General features: G+C 40.5%; 1 protein-coding gene across 1 annotated transcript in view; it reads right to left on the bottom strand.

Moving 5' to 3' along the window:
• LAMA1 (laminin subunit alpha 1) overlaps nt 1-17,648 on the bottom strand; it is a 98,729-nt gene extending 81,081 nt beyond the window's left edge. Inside the window, 1 exon segment of the mRNA XM_041477600.1 lies at nt 17,564-17,648. Within this exon segment, the coding sequence (XP_041333534.1) occupies nt 17,564-17,648 (85 nt within the window).
• Nucleotides 17,649-17,853: the final 205 nt, after the last annotated feature.

Below are 17,853 nucleotides of genomic sequence, written 5' to 3'. Positions count from 1 at the left end.
CCAGGCACAGCTTAAATCTATGTCCTTTCATCCTATTACTTGTTGTGCGGGAGTATAGGCTGGCCCTCGCCTGGCTATACCCTCCTTTTCAGGTAGTTACAGTTCGTGATAAAGCCTCTCCTGAGCCTTCTTTCCTCCAGGCTAAACAACCCCAGCCCTCTAAGTCCCTTCTCACAGGACTTACCCTCTAGACCCTTCATCCATTTAACTTTCACAGTTTTCTATCTAAAGTACAGCACAAATGATAGATTAAATTGGATTTATTATATTATTCCCACTAGAAAGGAAGGCAAGTGCTCCCTGAAAAACCATGGGAATTACTGCTCAGCATTTTGCAAGAGACTATGGTGGTCCTGAGAAAAACCGGAAGAATTTTTAAACTAAACTCATTTACTTCTAACTGCTGGTCAGCTCTTTTCATGCTAAGGCAAACTCTTTCATTATTTTCCAGCTACTCAGATGCTCATTTGCCTCAAACCAGAGATTTGCACACACACCAATGCCAGAAAATGAAGTGTATAGATGTTAATTTGACCTTGAGAAAGAATAACAACTGGTTCACTACTGCTCAGCACAAAAGCTAAGCATAATGTTTTCATTAGAAGTTCAAACAAGTTGCTCTCATTTATAAAGGGCTTGGTTTCAGCCAGATGCATTACTGAAACTCAGTAAGAGAACTGAAAATCCGAGTGGGTACTGTCAGAATTGTGTCATTCAGAGCTTTCCTAGAGAGACAAAACACCTCAAGCTCAGAGGAAATGGTGGGAACTACATTCCTAGTAAGGTGACCTGCAATGTGGATAGTGCAGAATTTGTCACATCCACCCTCTACACTGTTCAATCCTTCAGGAAATGACAAGAAGTAATTCAGAGGGTAGATGCATTTTGTGTTGTACGTACAGCTCAGCAGGCAGACCTTATGGTGAAGGACATGGCACTAGTGTTCTGCCAAAACTCAGGAAAAAGGCTTGTTCATAATGAAGCCAGTTGTAACATTTTCAAATGATGAACAGTTGATGATGGTCAGCATGCAGTGTGCCAGGGGAAAAGAAGACAGGAAAAAAGCTTTAAGGTGGACAAGACAATTTCTATTTTATGTGCTTCAATATTCAGAGCCTATTGACTCTGATTCCTCAAATTAACAGGGACAGGTGGAGCATACAGCTTATTGGAGCAGATTCAAAGTACTGATAACTCATGCAGGCCATCATGGATTGCTTAAGTAAAAGACATCTCTAGCCAGGACAGCTATCTTTCTATTGTAAAGTTAATGGTCGAGCATACAGCCTACATTTCTTTGGGAATTATTCTATTTTAAACCAGAAGTTCTCACAAGCTTGTTGTTGCTGATGTAAATATCATCATATTTCCTGGGTAATTCTTTGTGGGTTTGTAAGCTTTAACTTTGTTACATATACAGACTACCAAGCACCTGAAGTTCTCACCAAGAAGAATTTCAAGAATTTGGGACATTTGCAGGATTCTGGTAACTCTAACAGCTCAATGCATATCTGTTGCTTCATTCTGGATACACCTGATTTATTGCACACAAGCAGATCACAGCAATTATAATCATTCCATAGTACTGTGCAATGAGTCTGACATATCTGGACTTACTGAGCATTTTGTCCAGCTCAGATATCCTGTCCACGTAGAGCAGCATCACTGCAGTCTAACATTAGACTTACTCTCCATGCTGAGCCCACAGCACATATCCATCACTAAATGCAAATATGGAAATCATATGCATTTGTGAGCCATTTATCAAGGCTTTTTAGACAATTTTTTCCCCTTCCTTCTAAATTTTCTCAATATAGGACCCTTGGCTGCATTTTACACAGCTAGATCTGAACAAAACCCCAATTTCATTTTCTGATTAATGATCTTTTGCAATCAGAAAATTAATAGTATTTTGGGTAGAAGATAAGTGGATTTGTGCATTTTGGCAAAACACATGCATGAGCTGTGTTTTCAACCATGTTAAATCCTCACAGTGTGACAGACAGTGCAAAACTACTTTCTACAGATGGTACATGAAGGGAGACAGTCCCAAGAATAAAAATCTTCCCTGCAGAGGCATAGCTGATGAAAATAATTTCTTTTAAAAACAGCTGCACAAACAGAAGCATGCACATGAGAGTTCTACTCTACATGGGCTTCACTACACCATCAAATATATTCAACAAGCACAATAAAGACAATATATTTTGGTATCCACATCAACACAGTAAGGATGGCAAAACTCTTAGAGAAATGCCGCGTTTAAGACAGCTTCTTCCTGAATCCAGATTCACTGATCTGTCTGATATTTCCAGAAACCTAACTAAATTACGGAGGTGTTTGTTGGGGTTTTTTTTCAAAGACTAATGGGAAATGAATACAAAAGATTATATGAAGCAAGCCAAGAACTGAGTTCAGAAAGTTTTCTGGATTGTTCATCAGTGTACACAATGATGACTCTAAACCAGACTTCAGTGAGCAACATCGAGACATTCAGCAATGCCAACAGCCTGACTGCTCTCTAAGTATTTTGCCTTTTTTTGTGCTGAGTGTAATAAAGCAGTAATTTGCAAGGGAACAAAGTAGATCTCACTTAAAAAACATAAAGAGCTGATGTGTTCAGTAACAATGAGCTTTTATTGTGTAATTTTTCAGAACACAGAAATACTTGAAGGGATCTAATCTCATTTGCAAGTTAGCATTTTTTAAAAATGTAAAGGCAATCAGCGGCTCATAACAAGCTGGGAATGCTGAAGTTTGCTCACAAGCAATGGATTCTCCCTTCACTGAAAACACACACAGAGTACACAGTTGTTCAGAATAGTTTGATGCACTTCAGGAGAACCAAATAGACTAAAGAAAAAATGTAATAAAATGTCACAGTATTAGAATACATAAAATATTTAATAGCATTACACACAGAAGTTGAGGTCACATTCTTGGTGACATTCTCAGACTGTTTTCACTAGCACAGATTTAATTTAGTTGTTCTGTCTTATTCAAGTTTTGGATTAAATGAGTTTACTAAATAAAGGCCCTGGAACTATCAGGCTTGGGTTCAGATTCCTAGCCTGCTCAATAGATTTGCTCTCATATTTTACCAACAAGCACCTCTAGTTTAACCTTCTCTATGCACTTTCATCAGAATCCTACCCTGTAATCACATCAAATATCTAGGCTGGTTTCCCTAAAATAAACGGCCTGAAATTGTTAACTTCTAACTACAGGAATTAAGGTACTAATTCTCTGTTCTTACAGTCAGCAAGAAATGTGGGTTTAACACTCAACCTGCCTTATAATCCACTTTGTGGAGACATTGCCTAAAACGTGTTAGCTGCAGCATTAAACCATTTGAAAATCTGAAAGCTCCACTACAACTTACACAGTAGCCTTAGGCAGCAAGACACTAGTTAGAAATTAATTTGAAAACTGATCACGCCTTTTCTGTAGCTCAACATAGAGGAGAATTTCTGCTAGGAAAATATCAAGTTTACAGGATTTAACTATATAGTATGTTTAGGGTTTTTAAGCAGAACATCTGCAAACTTTAATTTGTAATATTTAGATAAAACTACTTCAGAGTTAAAAGAAACCTCTACCATGACAGAGTATTATCTTTTCTTAAAACCCATTCCTTATTTCTTTTTATACTGTAGAGCAAAGATGATTAATGTATCAATCACAGAAATACTAGGTAGTGAAGACTATATTTATTTAATTTAATCAGCTTTTAATGTAAGAACATACTAAGTTTGTCTGTTCTCAAGAGCTTCCAATGAGGATATTCCTCAACATCCTTGACAAGTCTATTCTGACACTTTATCACTTTAAAAGTTACAAATTTTCAGTCCTCTTTGCTGCATTCATCATCAGTCATGATCTTGATTACAACTTTTGTTTATCTGAGCTGTTATCATACACCCTTTTCCAGACTATGTAAACAGTCCTCTTAATCTTTCTGCAGTCCACCTTCTAAACTTCTTATCCTTCTGAGTTGTGGGCAGCTTGTATTTTTCCAACAGTGTGGATCCTCAGACCTCATCAGCACCAACTGGAGTAGAATAACTTCTTAAACTCTTGACAGTTTTATTAACACACATGAGAATAAGTTTTGTATTTTTTCCAGGTACTGCTCTTCTGTTTGCATCGCACACCAAGGTTAGTAAAAGACCCTGGTCTGTTGTACTGCAGAGCTTGGGCACTTACACAAAAGAAGTATTCTCCATATCAGACCCTGGATGAGTTCAGGTTATCTGTAAAACAGATTACTTTGCAGCCATTTGCTGAACACTCAACCACTTGCTTTCAGAACAGTCTGCTGATTATTTTACAGCTCTGATCCACTCAAGCTTTTGCAAATCACTCTTAAGCAATCCAACAGGAGCGCCAGAAAAAAGGACAACAAAAACAAGTTCATTACACCAGTTAATGTAACAAAAAACATTCTGTTTGAACTCCACAAGCTGTTAGAGCACAAACAAGCTACAGATGATGAAACTTTGCCCCTTCTAAATGGCGAAGTCTTCTCTGCCAAATATTTTTTTCTGCAGTTGCCTATGTGCATTCAGCATTATTAATGAGGGCCATATTGCAGACAGGGTACTACAGCAAAAGCATTTTACATACTGTGGTCTCCCTTAGGCTGGATGATGTGCTAATTAGTATTCTGTGCTCAGAAATGTATTGAAAATAATTACAACACTGCAAGTTAATAAATTTATAACACCAGAAATTAATGAAATTCTGTCAAACTCAGACTGGAAACTAAGTAAAAGTTTGCTCATTCAAGAATGAACACCAGCTGCATTTTTCTCCCACAACTAGTTTCCTCAATATAGTTTGTGAAGGTTAAGGAGCAAGTGTCTGGCATAACATGCATATCTTCCTTAAAATTCCCAAACGCCAGCACATAGCCAGGCTGATGTAACAGAATTTAAAGGTAAGGTAAAAGAAAATTTAAAAGAATTTAAAGGTAAGGTAAAAGAAAAACCATGCCTTTTCTTTTCCAAAGGAGGGCAGAAAACCTGAGCTCTAAAAAAATTTGAAATTTCAAAGTGTATGAAGCATGCTATATAAAAAATGATTGGAAAACTAGGGAGAGGATAAGGCTGCAAAAACATGGTCCGGATGCAGATGCTTAAAATTGAAGAAGCTGGAGTTTTCAGCCCCAACCAGACATTCCTACAAATGTGCTACCTTGTTTCTCAAAGGAATGCACATCATCTTTGACAGCCTGAGCATAGAAAACACTGGTGAATTCAAGAGGTTTCATAGCTTACATCCCAGCCCTGAATGTGGTTTCTAGTATTATGGCTTGGTCCTTTCACAGATTTTAGGGATTTGAGGGAAAAAAAATTAGTTCCTGGGGAAAAATAAAAAAAAATTCTATCACAGGTATTTCTAATACCTTCAGTTTTGACAGTAACTTACTGGTTATTTTGATCAGAACAAACTGAGGGGTAATGGAATAAAAGAAAACTAGATTTTATGCTAGTTTTAGCATCCAACAGTAAAACTTGATATGAAAGGCAAGTAATTTTGAGTATTCTATCATGCATTTCCAAACTATAATCAATATTTCTTCTGTCAAGTCATGTCTTGCAAGTATTGATTTTTTGTATGATGTAGGCCAGTTCAAGAATCTGCCCAGAAATTGTCACAGCATTTACACCAAAGCAAAAGAGCCACAAGTTGACAGATGGGCAGGCTGCCAAGGAACAACAAACCTGCCAGACCATGAAATTAGTTCTGTCTTGTTCACCCAAAGCTTTTTCCACACGTTGAGGAGTCTGCATCATTGTGCTTGTTGGTTTGGGGGTTGTTCTTTCTTTTACCAGTACACTAGCTTTTTTTCTGAAGTCATCAGTTGGGAACAATCTTTGCTCAAACCTGAAGTAAATACAAGCCACAGCTATTATAGACTTCAGTGTCTTGTCAGTTTTGCTTATATGCTGCCTAAGACAAAGTATTAGCTTAGAGCAACGTAACAGAAATACTGGCAGTGTGACTGGCATGTCAAAGACTAAGGACCTCAGTCACTTGTCACTTATGATGTGGCATATCAATATCAACAAAACAAAACAGTTTTGTTCTTACTGATGTCGGATCCATAGTAGACTTCCCTCACGCCTCCTTAATATGACGCCTTCAATAATATCTCCCCCTGAACTTCTTTTCTATCACCAGTTTTCAACCTGAACAACTGTCTTCAGGTTGAAAATTAAAATCCTTTTGGGTTTAACTAATTAAATTTGCATGCATAAATGTACAGCTTCAGTCTGCACGCCAAATCATTAATTATAACAAAGAGGAAGTTATGACCCAAGTATCTATTAGTCCTCTTCTGAGTCTAAATTTCCATTTATCACTTGCAAATTATGGGAGACCCGAGTTTGAGAAGAATTTTAAAGGTTTAGAGGTCTCACTCACTTCAGTACTGTGACTCAGTATCACAACCAAACAAAATGTTACTACTTTTTGCCCTATGTAAAGATTAAGAAGGTTAAAACAGAAATACCCTTGAGTCAGCTGGCATCACTTTGTGATCATAAATGAAGTAGGTGCACTACAAAGGAACTCTGAAATGTTTTTCACTCATAAACCCAAAATGTATTTCATTTTCTTAATTTAAAAGGAAAGACTTGTCAATGCCTTAATGCTAGAAAATGCACCTGTGTTAGATGAAGCTGAATGTCTATTAAAATAAAGTCGAATTTTTCCGTTTGTTAAGAAAAGCTATTTGAAGTTCAAGAAGTTTTGGCATCTCAGAGCTACCAGCTCGCCTGTTTTGAGACACGGAAGAAAAATGTTTTCATTCCAACAGGCACAAAGCCATTATCAGGGCATATACAGCCCTGTATCACTGCCAGATCTTCCTGGGTAGAAGGAAGCACATTTCCTCTAGCTTGAATGGACCTGAAAGGATTTGCAACTGTGTAACCCTAAAGACATGCAAAGCTTGGTCACTCCCCCGGTCTCTACTAACAAGATTTAGCAATCTCTAATTTTCAAGTTTAATTGGGAAAAAATCTGTCGGGGTATTTTCTGTATTTTTTTTCATTTATTTCAGTAGTAACCAACTGTTCAACATTATATAGAGGTATGTTTCTGCTCTTTGTAAAAAGTAAAATATATCCTGCTACTCATTTTTTTCCTAGGCATTTGACTCTAGGCAGCAAAGTAAAACTGCAAATCACCATGCTTTGTTTGGTCTTGCATTTGCTGCTCTCCAGGCACACAGATTAACAAATCTACGGGGCACAAACTGCAACTATTTTAAAAAATCAATACTGAGTCAATTGTTGCACATTTTTTATGTTTCAAACTCTCACCACGTGCAAATTCTTATTTCATTATTTTACAGTAAATGCCTCCATGAAATTCAAAAGCATTTGTGTCACTCAGGTTAAATTCCTGAAAAAGTGTAATTTTAAGTACCAAAAAAACAAGGGGGAAAAAGAAAACAATATTTTAAAAAGTTCTCTTCTGTACTGACATTAATACTCAAGAACTCAGCCGGTCACATGGAATTTTAATCAAGTGTTCTGAAAGTATTTTGCCTTTGGCCTGAAAACAAGAATGATGCATTTCAGCCCAAAGCACAATTTTTGAGGAAAATTCTAACAGACTGAGAGTTCAAGTAGTTTAATTGAAAATTCAGCAATGTTACAGTGACACTAAAATAATAGCGAGGGACAGTTGGATCCTGCCTGAAACACCCCATACATTTTTTGCTGATGACTGTGGGAAATGCAGCAACATGGGTAGAGCTGCAGAGTGGGCAGCTTATTTCCCATTGTCCTTAAGAACTGAAAAGATAAGGAGCTTTGCTCAAATTTTAGAGAGATTGTATCATCTGTCGATACTCTTCAGTACACAAAAAGGGTTTTCCTCCTTGGGGCAAACATCCTGACCTCTTCCGTGCCACTGTATCAGTAAGAATCCCCTTCTGAGCCTCTTTACCTATCACTCCTGCAGGATTCTCAGCCTACAAACACCCAGACTTGGAAGTGTCTATTACTACTATTAGCCATGGCAGCACAGCAACAAGCAGATCTTTCCACCAAGTACCCACAGCAAAGTTTCTGAGCAACCTGACACAGCACAGAAGCTGAACATCAGCATGGCAACCTCTGACCCACACCAAGACACCTGAACACAGCTGTCCATCAGCAGTTTTGTATCTGTTCCTTCATCACTGCCTTTAAGTCACAACCTACTGCTCATCACTATGGACAGATACCAAATTCATCTGGAAGTTCCCCAACCCATCACATACATCTCTTTCTCATTGCCTGCCAAGGGTTGCCTCCACCACATCACTGAAAACCTGCACTGTACTTTGAAGAATCATTTCTTCAATTAGAAATATCCCCATTACAATGTTATTAAAGATGCACAAAACTAAGCTGTCCCCAGTGTGACCACTCCCAAGTAAAGAGTGATCAGCCAAGGACGGACTCTGCATTAGCTGCATGCCTTTAGCATTGATGAACTTGGTCTGGAGAACATTGGCAGACACACTGTAAACCAACTTCAAGGAAGATAAATTGGGATAGGTCTGGAAAGGACTTAATTCCTGTAACTTTTAGTTTAAAATTCATGTTTACATCTAAAGACAATTTCAGTATCAAGCTTACATTTTTGCATTAGCAAAAAAAGGCATGGTTCCTAAAATTCCAATGAGGTTATAGTGAGATTTATTGATAATATTTAAGTAACCTAGTTACAGTAAAAAAAAAAAAAAATCAGAGACACTTACCAGATTTGCTTTCTATCTATACAAACCTTTTTCTTTATGCTGTAAGAGATATATTATCAATTGAACTACTTTGGCAATTAAAAGAGACACACAAAATGAAAGCATTAGTTAGCAGCTACTGAAGGAATGAAGGACTGTGAGTAGATGTAATGTAAAGCACAGGAACTCTCTCCAAGCCAGTGAAGTAGATTTAATCCTTCATTTTGCCATCAAATTTTTTATCTCTTCAGCATATTTTAAAGGGTGTTTTCTAGTAGAAGGCATTGAGTACACATTTCAGAGACTACAAGCTAAAGTAAATAACAGGAATCCTAGAAATTTCAACAGCATATATTTCACAACCCTAATTTAAACCACAGGGTATCCACAGATCTTGAAAATTCAAAGAACCTTCACGTCAAACTTCTATTATCTATCCCTTCTCAGCCAATAAAGTAGAAACAACCTAATCATCAGAGGCATTGGCACACTGTTACAAGCCTTTTCTGTCTTCCTGTCCTAAAGCAGTGGTAAGATATGCACAAAAGACAGCACAGCAAATGAAAGTAAAATATATCAATGGTGTGGCATGGAGAATAGAGTAACATACTTTAGCTATTCATGCATTTGAATTAAAACGAGACAGGAAAAAGCATTGGAATCTCTTCCATCGTTTTATCAATTGTGGAGCACTTCCAGGAGCTGGATTTCTCACTTCTGTAAAGAAACAACCAGAAACAGGGAAGGTGGAATCCAGTTAACTGGTTTTAAAAGTACAAGCCTACTGCTGATGCTAGTCTCTCCCCAGTTCACTCACTGTCCAGATACCCTTAGATGGATCAGGAGTCAGTGAAGCCTGGCTGGGAACCATCCAGCCCAGCAGCAGCTCTGCCTGGATAGGGAGCATCAGAGGTGCAGTCAGGGTCCCCAGGCTGCCATCCCTCCCAGGCACCCAGCCTGCCCAGCACCTTGTGTGCTTCCTGCAAAGCTCACTCTGCCAGCATCCACAAAAAAAAAAATGAGGGATAACTTGGATCCCTGCTCCAATGCTCCCAGCAAGGCTGCACCCAGCCACAATCAAATTGCACTGGACGTCTCAGTTGCTACTGGGCTTTTTTCCTCTCCTTCCCACACAGACGCTTCTTTACACACATCTTTGGGTTTTGTGATAGAAGGCAAAATTCCAGTCATGCTTTCAAAAAACCTGATAAAAGCAATCAATACTAATCTAAGTTGCAATCAACGACAGCTCCAATTCGCATTTATGCTCAGTGACTGAATTCCGATGTTTTTTACAGTCAGTGAGGAGTACCCCGCTGATTTTCAGAGTTAGGATTTTGCTATTAAAAAACTTCTTGCTTCATCTGGTCCACAAGACAAAAATACTAATCAAAGAATCAAATCAAGACTAGAGAAGTTGTTTTGAATTACCTGTACAGGTTCTGCACTGTCCTCTCAGACTTTCAGCAAACAAAAGTTATGGAAATACAGTTAAGGTAGTGGACATCAGCCTCTTTTCAAGGTCATTTTTGAGCAAGCAGCAACAAAAATGCAGGCAGAACCAAGGAGAAAAAACAAGTTTCCATTTCAGGAAGACCATTTCTTAAACAGCTTTTTAAGCTTTATTTTCATGCGGGAATCAAGATGGGGGCTGAGTCCCACAGTGCAATAAATGAGCTCACAGAAAGGAATTACATTATGCTTGCAAAACAACTTTCAAATCTGAATCTTTAATCTAAAAGAATTGGTTAGGGAATATCTCTGACAGAGCTGTTACTGTATCGAATGACAGCTTAAAAAAAATCAGCAAAAGCTAACAAGTTAAAGATGACAAAACAGAAGGAATTTATTGCTGAAGGCTGACATCTACTCTGCCTACACAAAGCAGCAGTAGGATCTTCTCGGCCTTTGCCTGGTGGGAAAAGCCCAGAAATGACATGAAAAAAACCAACCGTGTCAGCCCATCAGCCCATCGACCCACATTAGCTGCTGCTTTACAAAGCCTGCCAAGCTGAACTTGTGGAAAGGGCAGTGGGTATAAATGCCTGCCATGAATCCACCTCCCTTCCAATGGCTCTCTGAGCTCACATGGCCACTAGAACAGTCGTGATTTTCCAGAGATACTTAAAAAAAAAATTAAAAAAAAAAGTCAGGTTTTCAGGTAAAACCAAAGCATTCCATCTCTGTGTTTTGCCCTGCACTTCTCAGGAATTGTAACTGCTGTTTCACATCAGAAAGAGATATTTAAATTATGTGCACCTATAATATTTGCTATTAGAATACTGAAAGTTAGTTTCTAGTCTTACAATGTTATATTTTCCTATTTTCCGAGTGTTATTTATATCTACTCTTAATTACAAAAGAAGTCTTCCAGTTTTCCTTTAAAATTGTTATGTATATAGCTTTTAATACTCAAAAATCTGTATAAAATAATTATTTTCAGGGAAAAAGCAGTTTTTTCCAGTCTCTAGAAGAGAACATAGAATGATTGAGAAATGATTGAAGTCTTTAAATAGCAAAAGTAACTAAGAAATAATAAACAGATATACCTAGCCTTATTTTTGCTCTGACACACAAGCAAATGAAGCAGTGGCCTCAAATCTCAAAGACAGAGAGCCATACCCATATCTGCAAGCTCCGAGGCACAGTACAGAACCTCAGATAACACTTAAATAACTAAAAGCATAAATAAAAAAGTTTGACTGCTGTGCTCCTAAAGTTTACACCAACTAACAAATCATAATTCTGGCAAGCTGACCTAACCAATCTTGCCTTGCAAAACTTTTGTGACACACTGTTCCTCTGTTTGGTCAGGAAGTGAGGTCTGCAGGACAAAAAAAAAAAAAAAAAAAAAGTAGGGGACAGCACAGCAAACCCTATCTGAAGATCTTTTGTGAGACTGATGCAAATACCAACAACTGATCAACACACACTGATAGCCTTAAACTTCCAGAGATGCGTTTTCTAAGCCTTCAGGGAATGGGAAAAATATTTACGACAGACAAATATTTTTTTTTTTATCTTAATCTTCAATCTAACTTAGAATGCTTTCATGGGATTTTTCTCTGTCATATACCTTTGTACTCCAGGAAAAAAGAAAATGGTCTGTGGCTTGTTGGTGATTTCTTGCAAAATAAAGCAGGGAACAAAACACAAAGCAGATTTTAAATTTAGGGCTTTAATCCACATCAAGCACATTTTCCCCCCAGAATGTCCATGATATTCCTTTCAGACTACCAGAAAAATATGACATTTCTCAGTTCTTTCTTCTTCTTCCCCAACCACAAGTCAGGTCTCAATCAGCAAAATTTGTCCCTAGTGGAGATCAATTACTTTTTTACACTACATATTCCTTATTATAAGAGAAAACCTCATTTCTATTTAATAAAACCATCAAAATATATTTGTGTTGCTTATCATGAACTTAGGGAACCTTGTAACATTAAGACAATGGTATCCACAAAATCAGCATTCCTGAGGACATGCAATGTGGCCTCTGAGGTGACATCACCAACAGTTCATCTAAAATTGACCTTTTTAGAGCATCATATAGAATAAAGTCCACTACATTAAGGCTTTGACAGTCAAATGGACTCAGCGGAGACAAAAGCCAAGAGTTCTGGTGTTACGTCTGCTCTTCCACAGAGTTTTGCTGGAGTGTACCAAGGCCAAGAGAGATGTGCCTGGTGCAGCTCTGTGTTCCCAGGCCCAGCCACTAGTAAAGCTGAGCAAGAACTCCCAACAGGCACATAAAAAGCCACACACATAATGCAATGGATATATGTATATATGCAAATACATATGGCCAGCCACATAGATTCACAAAGACAGAAACATATAAAAGCAACGACCACCAATGGTTTCATCCTGTTCCCTGCTCCAGGGAAAAAACATGGATTCATACACAAAGATGGATTTCTTCAATGTCCATCCACAGTGTGGATTTCTTAAATCCAAAAGTCGGAGACTCACTGGATCCAGTAACTGTGCTCCCCCACACCCAAGATCTCCCTGCTGCTGGTATCTGGCATGTGAGCCCCTGGGGCCCACAGCTCCACTGCAGCCACTGAGGCACAAACTGCCCTGCGCACACACCAGCCCCATCACATGCACACAGTCTCTATGGATCCCCCCTACACACTCACTCTTTGCTCAACCACTTTGATCCCTGCATCTTTGGCCCTTCCTCCATTCATCTCAAAATAAGTCCTGTGCAATCCCAAAATGTTCTTCTCATATATCCCAGGATGGGTCCCATACCCCTGCAGACTGCCACCACCTCCCCCATCCTGTAAGCTCTAAAGAGCTGCTCCCATAACACATCAGTGGCTGTCAGAGCAGAGCCCTGGCAGGGGCTCATATCTCTGGGTTCATTGTTGATGTCGCTCCACCTTTATCTTGTGTTAATTTGTAGGTGGACATGAGACTTCTGACGCAACAGAAGAACTTAAATAAGAGTGTGGACAGCTAATAAGTATCTTGAGGCCCTGCTACTTAGCCCATCCGAAGACACAAGGGATGTACAGGTTCACTGTAACGGAGATTTCCAACCCTAAGGAAAAAGTGGAAACTTAAGCCAAGTATGCCACTGTATCCAATTTTTCCAACTGAAGAAATTTTTACCTTACCACAATGTAAAGTGAGTCTGCCTCAAAGTTCTGTCCTATTTTTAGCTCACTGGTCTCCTGCCTCATACTGCAAGCTGCAAACAGCACTGCTTTTAAGTCTTCCACAAGCCTCAAGGAACCTGAAATTTCTTTTAGTGTTCTGTTATCAGAAAACAATACTGACATCAGTGGAAACATAGGAGAAATGTTAAAGGAAAATATTTAGAAGTAAAGGCAAACTTTGCAGGGGATAGAAAAAACTTCTCATTTTCTATAACAGTTAACTCTGTTGCAGATGTTGGGAAAAAAACTGATATTTGAGACTAATGGCAAAAAGGTCTATTCAAGCCACTAGCATGCATGAACCCAAGATGCAGTATGGTGAAGCACTTAAGATACTTTTTCATCTCATACAGAAAGCAGTTTTGAACACAACATCCAAGTCATCTTGAAACTCCAGAAAAACTTCCTCCAAGTACATTCTGGAAGACTCTGTTTTAAAAGTGTCAGAGGAAACTATTTCACTGCACAGAACAACTTTGAATGCATGAGGTTGTAGTGAGGCAGCTGATAGTGTAAGATCCACCTACCTAGGCTCACAGACTAACAGCCAAATCCACAACACCCCAAACTTCTGACAAATGATGTAACGCTTAGAATTACAGTACATTACTTCTTGAGGTGGAACTCACCACCCTGAATTAGGCACCAAAGAGCCCTTCTTCACTAACTGGCATTCACAACCACCCCATGACTGGTGCCAGGCTTGAGTAACCCAGTAAAAAACAGCTAAAAACTAAAACAACAAACAGACAAATCCCAGCAGACACCAGTACAATAGAAGAGTTTCTGATGAAGTCAAACATCTTATTGCTACTTGGGACAAATGAATAAAAGAGAGGGAGGTCTGCACTTATTTCTCCTTAGATTTTTGAGCACTCTAATTATGCAACTGAAGCATCATCTTTCTGTTCTTCTGGAAGGAAACTTGCCATCTTGGCTGTACAGTAGCTCCTTTTCAAAGAGAGGTCTGGAGAGATTTCACACACTCTTCGTCTGCATTATCTGTCACTGCAACAGCACTCTATTCAGAGACTGGAGATGTGGGTTCAAACCACCTCAAACTAAGGAGATTAACATAAATCTCCCACTGCCTGGGAATGTGCACTAACAATATAACTCATATCTCTTATGTTTCAGCAAAAAAGAAATGTGGTTGCTGGCCATAATGTCCTAATTTGTACATTAGCCATAGCCTAAGAATACTTACTAAACCAGATCCTTGAAGCAAAGCAGATCTGAAACCCAGTGGGTGACAGGCATTTGAAATACCTACGTTCATCCCTGTCCAGATGGAGTACCTCCCTGGGGCATTTGGCTCCCTGAGCATCAGCACTTATCCAAAATCCCAGGCAGGAACACAACAGACTACTTCAGCACACCAGCTTACGCAAACAAACTGAGATGCAGCTGAGGAAATATTTAGTCTACAACTACAGCCTTCCAAGTTAACACTAACACAGATTTACAGTAGCAAGATTGGTTTTTTTTAGTTACAGAAAAAATCACCTGAGAGTGGCAGAGTCAAATTTACGAAATACAGGCAATAGTGTTCAAAATCATGAACTGATTTTCCTTTCTACTTTGAAGACATGCATCATTTAACTCCAATATAACAAAGAATGAGTTCCAACAGAGCAAAGCTGCTACAACAAGCCTCCGAAATGGCTTTTTTGCATCTGATGTAAAATAATTCCTCTGAGTTACATGTTTCATGAAGAGTTACTCCATTAGTGAACACAAAAGACTCAACAGAAAATGCAAACCAAACTTTTCACCATGATAGGAACAATTTAACAAAACACCTGTAATTAAAATTCCAACTAAATTTTATAGCTATGTAGATATTAATCTTTAGGCTGAAAGAATCAATCATTAACTTTCAAAGCTGTTCAGTGCAGTGACTTCAGTATCGTGTGTTTCTTTTTCTTAGAATGGACTTCAACACTTTCTGACAGACCCTTGCAGCGGTGGTACCCCCCCCAGTTTCTTCATTTGCTGACAGGACAAAAGCAAAACTGAACAGAAAAACAAGAAATGCTTTGAGTTCTACGACAGCACTCTCCACGGCCATGCCAAGATACCTTTTCCCCAAACTTCTCTTGACAACTGCTCTGAGAAACCTTTCCATCCTCACTTCAAAATGTACTTTTACCTCAACAAGATGCTTACAATTCTGAGCTAAAGTTGTTTACTTTCTGTAAAAGCAACATTGCTATTCTAATCTGCATCGCATTCTTCACATTGTTTTAGGATCAGTTATCTTGAATTGTGGCTTTTGTAAGGCAGTTCACCACCAGGGGGGTTGAAACTCACAGCTTCCTCAGATGATCTGTGCTCTCACGCTGAGAAAAAAAAAAATTCTATCAACGTAATCTAATAGGAGGAATGGTCTCTCGACTTGATCTTTCAACTAGAAAAATGTAATTATGAACTTAAATATTCCCAGAAGGGGTGGCTTAGAAGCGATGAAATATATTGGTAGCTTCAATCACTGACATAAAAAGCAAGTAATTTATCCAGATGCCTCTAGCACCCGTGGGTTGCTATATAAAAGCTGCACATTAGTGCAGTGAGATCACTGCAAATATCAATGAAAAAACCAAAAATGGTATTCGCTCTTGTCACCAATACATGACAAGCTTCAGGAAAATTCCTACCTTTTATACTGCATGTTATCATAAATATTCAAATAGGAATTAATATTGAATTAAGGTTCTTTGATGTAAGATGGTACCTTAAAAAAAAACTAAAAAGCAAAATTTATATCACTTTGTCTGGTATTTCATTTGTTTCTACGACTGAATTTTCATAACCCAAGTAAAGTGTATTTATTTTCAAGCTGAGACATATGGCCTCTGAAATTTACTTGGGCTTGATTTTGTCCTTTTTACCTAGAGGATATTTTGTACACATAATTATATTAATAGACACTGGCTTTTACTGCAGGCTGTAAACATCCAGATGCTAATCTCCCACCCTGTATCCATCTCAAACACCCTACTTCACCATAAAGAAAACAAGTCATGCATCTGCACAACATATGCCTTCAAACCATTTTCCATTCAAGATTTTTTTTGTTACGTTTTGTTTTTAACAGTAATGGGACTGGGGATTCATGTGCAGGGAGCAGGGATCGGCAGAAATTCTGCGGTGGACCCGAGTAGCAGCTGACCCAATCCAAAAGCCAGCGCATCTGGTGTCTACCAGCGCTTCCCAGCACACCGCAGAGTCAATCACTGTTAAGCCAGCAACAGAGCGAGCCGATGTACTTGGGTCTCACCAGGACAACCCAAGTTACAGCACTTGGAACAAAGAGGATGCGTGTGATGAAGTCACTGGCAGGGTAAGAACTCGGCGCCGAGCGTTCCGGTGTCCCGGCCGCAACGCACCGGCCAGCCCACGTGCAAAAAAAAACCAAAAAAAGAAAAAAAGAAAACTTTCGTAAATTTTCTCCATTACTTCTTCATGCTACCTCTGTCTCGTGCCCGGAAAGTGGTTTGGGATTCTTCTCGCTCATTATAACAGAGCTTAATCTGGTTTATATTACCGACAGCGTGCGGCATCCTTCGGGGCTCCGGCTCCTCTCTCTTCCCCAGAGAGGGACGCCCAGGACTGCGGCCCGTGCCCGGCTCTGACCCCATCTCCCGCCGGGACAGAGGCTCCGCCGGGGACTCCCTGGGCCCCGCAGCCGTCCCCTGGCCCAGGAGCGGGGGGTCGCCCCCTCCTTCCCCGGCTCTCTGCCGCTCCACAGCGTCTCCCACAAAGGGAGTGGGCGGCCCCGGAGGCGGCCGGGCGGAGTGGCCCCCGCCGCCGAGGGAGGAGAAAGGACTTCAGGAAAGTGGGGGAGGGCGGCTGCAAAACGTGGAGATGGGGGAAGAGAACAGGGATAAAAGAGATGGGGGAGGCCGTCGGGAAGCGTGCGGTCGGCACTGCCGGACCTCAGCTCGCCTCCCACAGCGGGCTGCCTCCGCAGGCCAACGCGGCTCCCGCTGCGGCCGTGCCCGGCGGGGACGGGGACACTCTGCCGAGGCTGCCCCAGCCCCGCGGGGCCAAAGGCTGCCACGGGAAGCGGCGGGCGGCTGCAGACCAGCCCCGCAGGCACTGCCCTGCTTTTCATTGCCTTGCTCACCCCCGCACCCCCGTCTGCGCTCACCTCGGGGCTGGCCCTGCCCCGGCACCCACAGCAGCGAAGTCGCCGCCAGCAGTGCCAGCAGCAGCCGCCGCCCGCCGCTGCCCATCGCTGATGCCGCCGCTGGAGGGACGCTGCCCGCCCCGCCGAGCCCGCCCGCCTTATATGTGCTCCCCCGCCGCCCCCGGCCCGCCCCGCCCCGCACCACCGGGGGCTCGCTGGCACACCCCTCCTCACACACCCCTCACACATCCCTCCTCACACACATCCCTCCTCACACACCCCTTCGCACACCACTCCTCACACACACACAC

The sequence above is a fragment of the Pyrgilauda ruficollis genome, unplaced genomic scaffold, assembly GCF_017590135.1.
Source record: "Pyrgilauda ruficollis isolate IOZ18807 unplaced genomic scaffold, ASM1759013v1 scaffold41, whole genome shotgun sequence".
Taxonomy (NCBI): Eukaryota; Metazoa; Chordata; class Aves; order Passeriformes; family Passeridae; genus Pyrgilauda; species Pyrgilauda ruficollis.
Note: the sequence above shows the minus strand (reverse complement) of the source record. Positions and strands in the feature narration are given on the sequence as shown.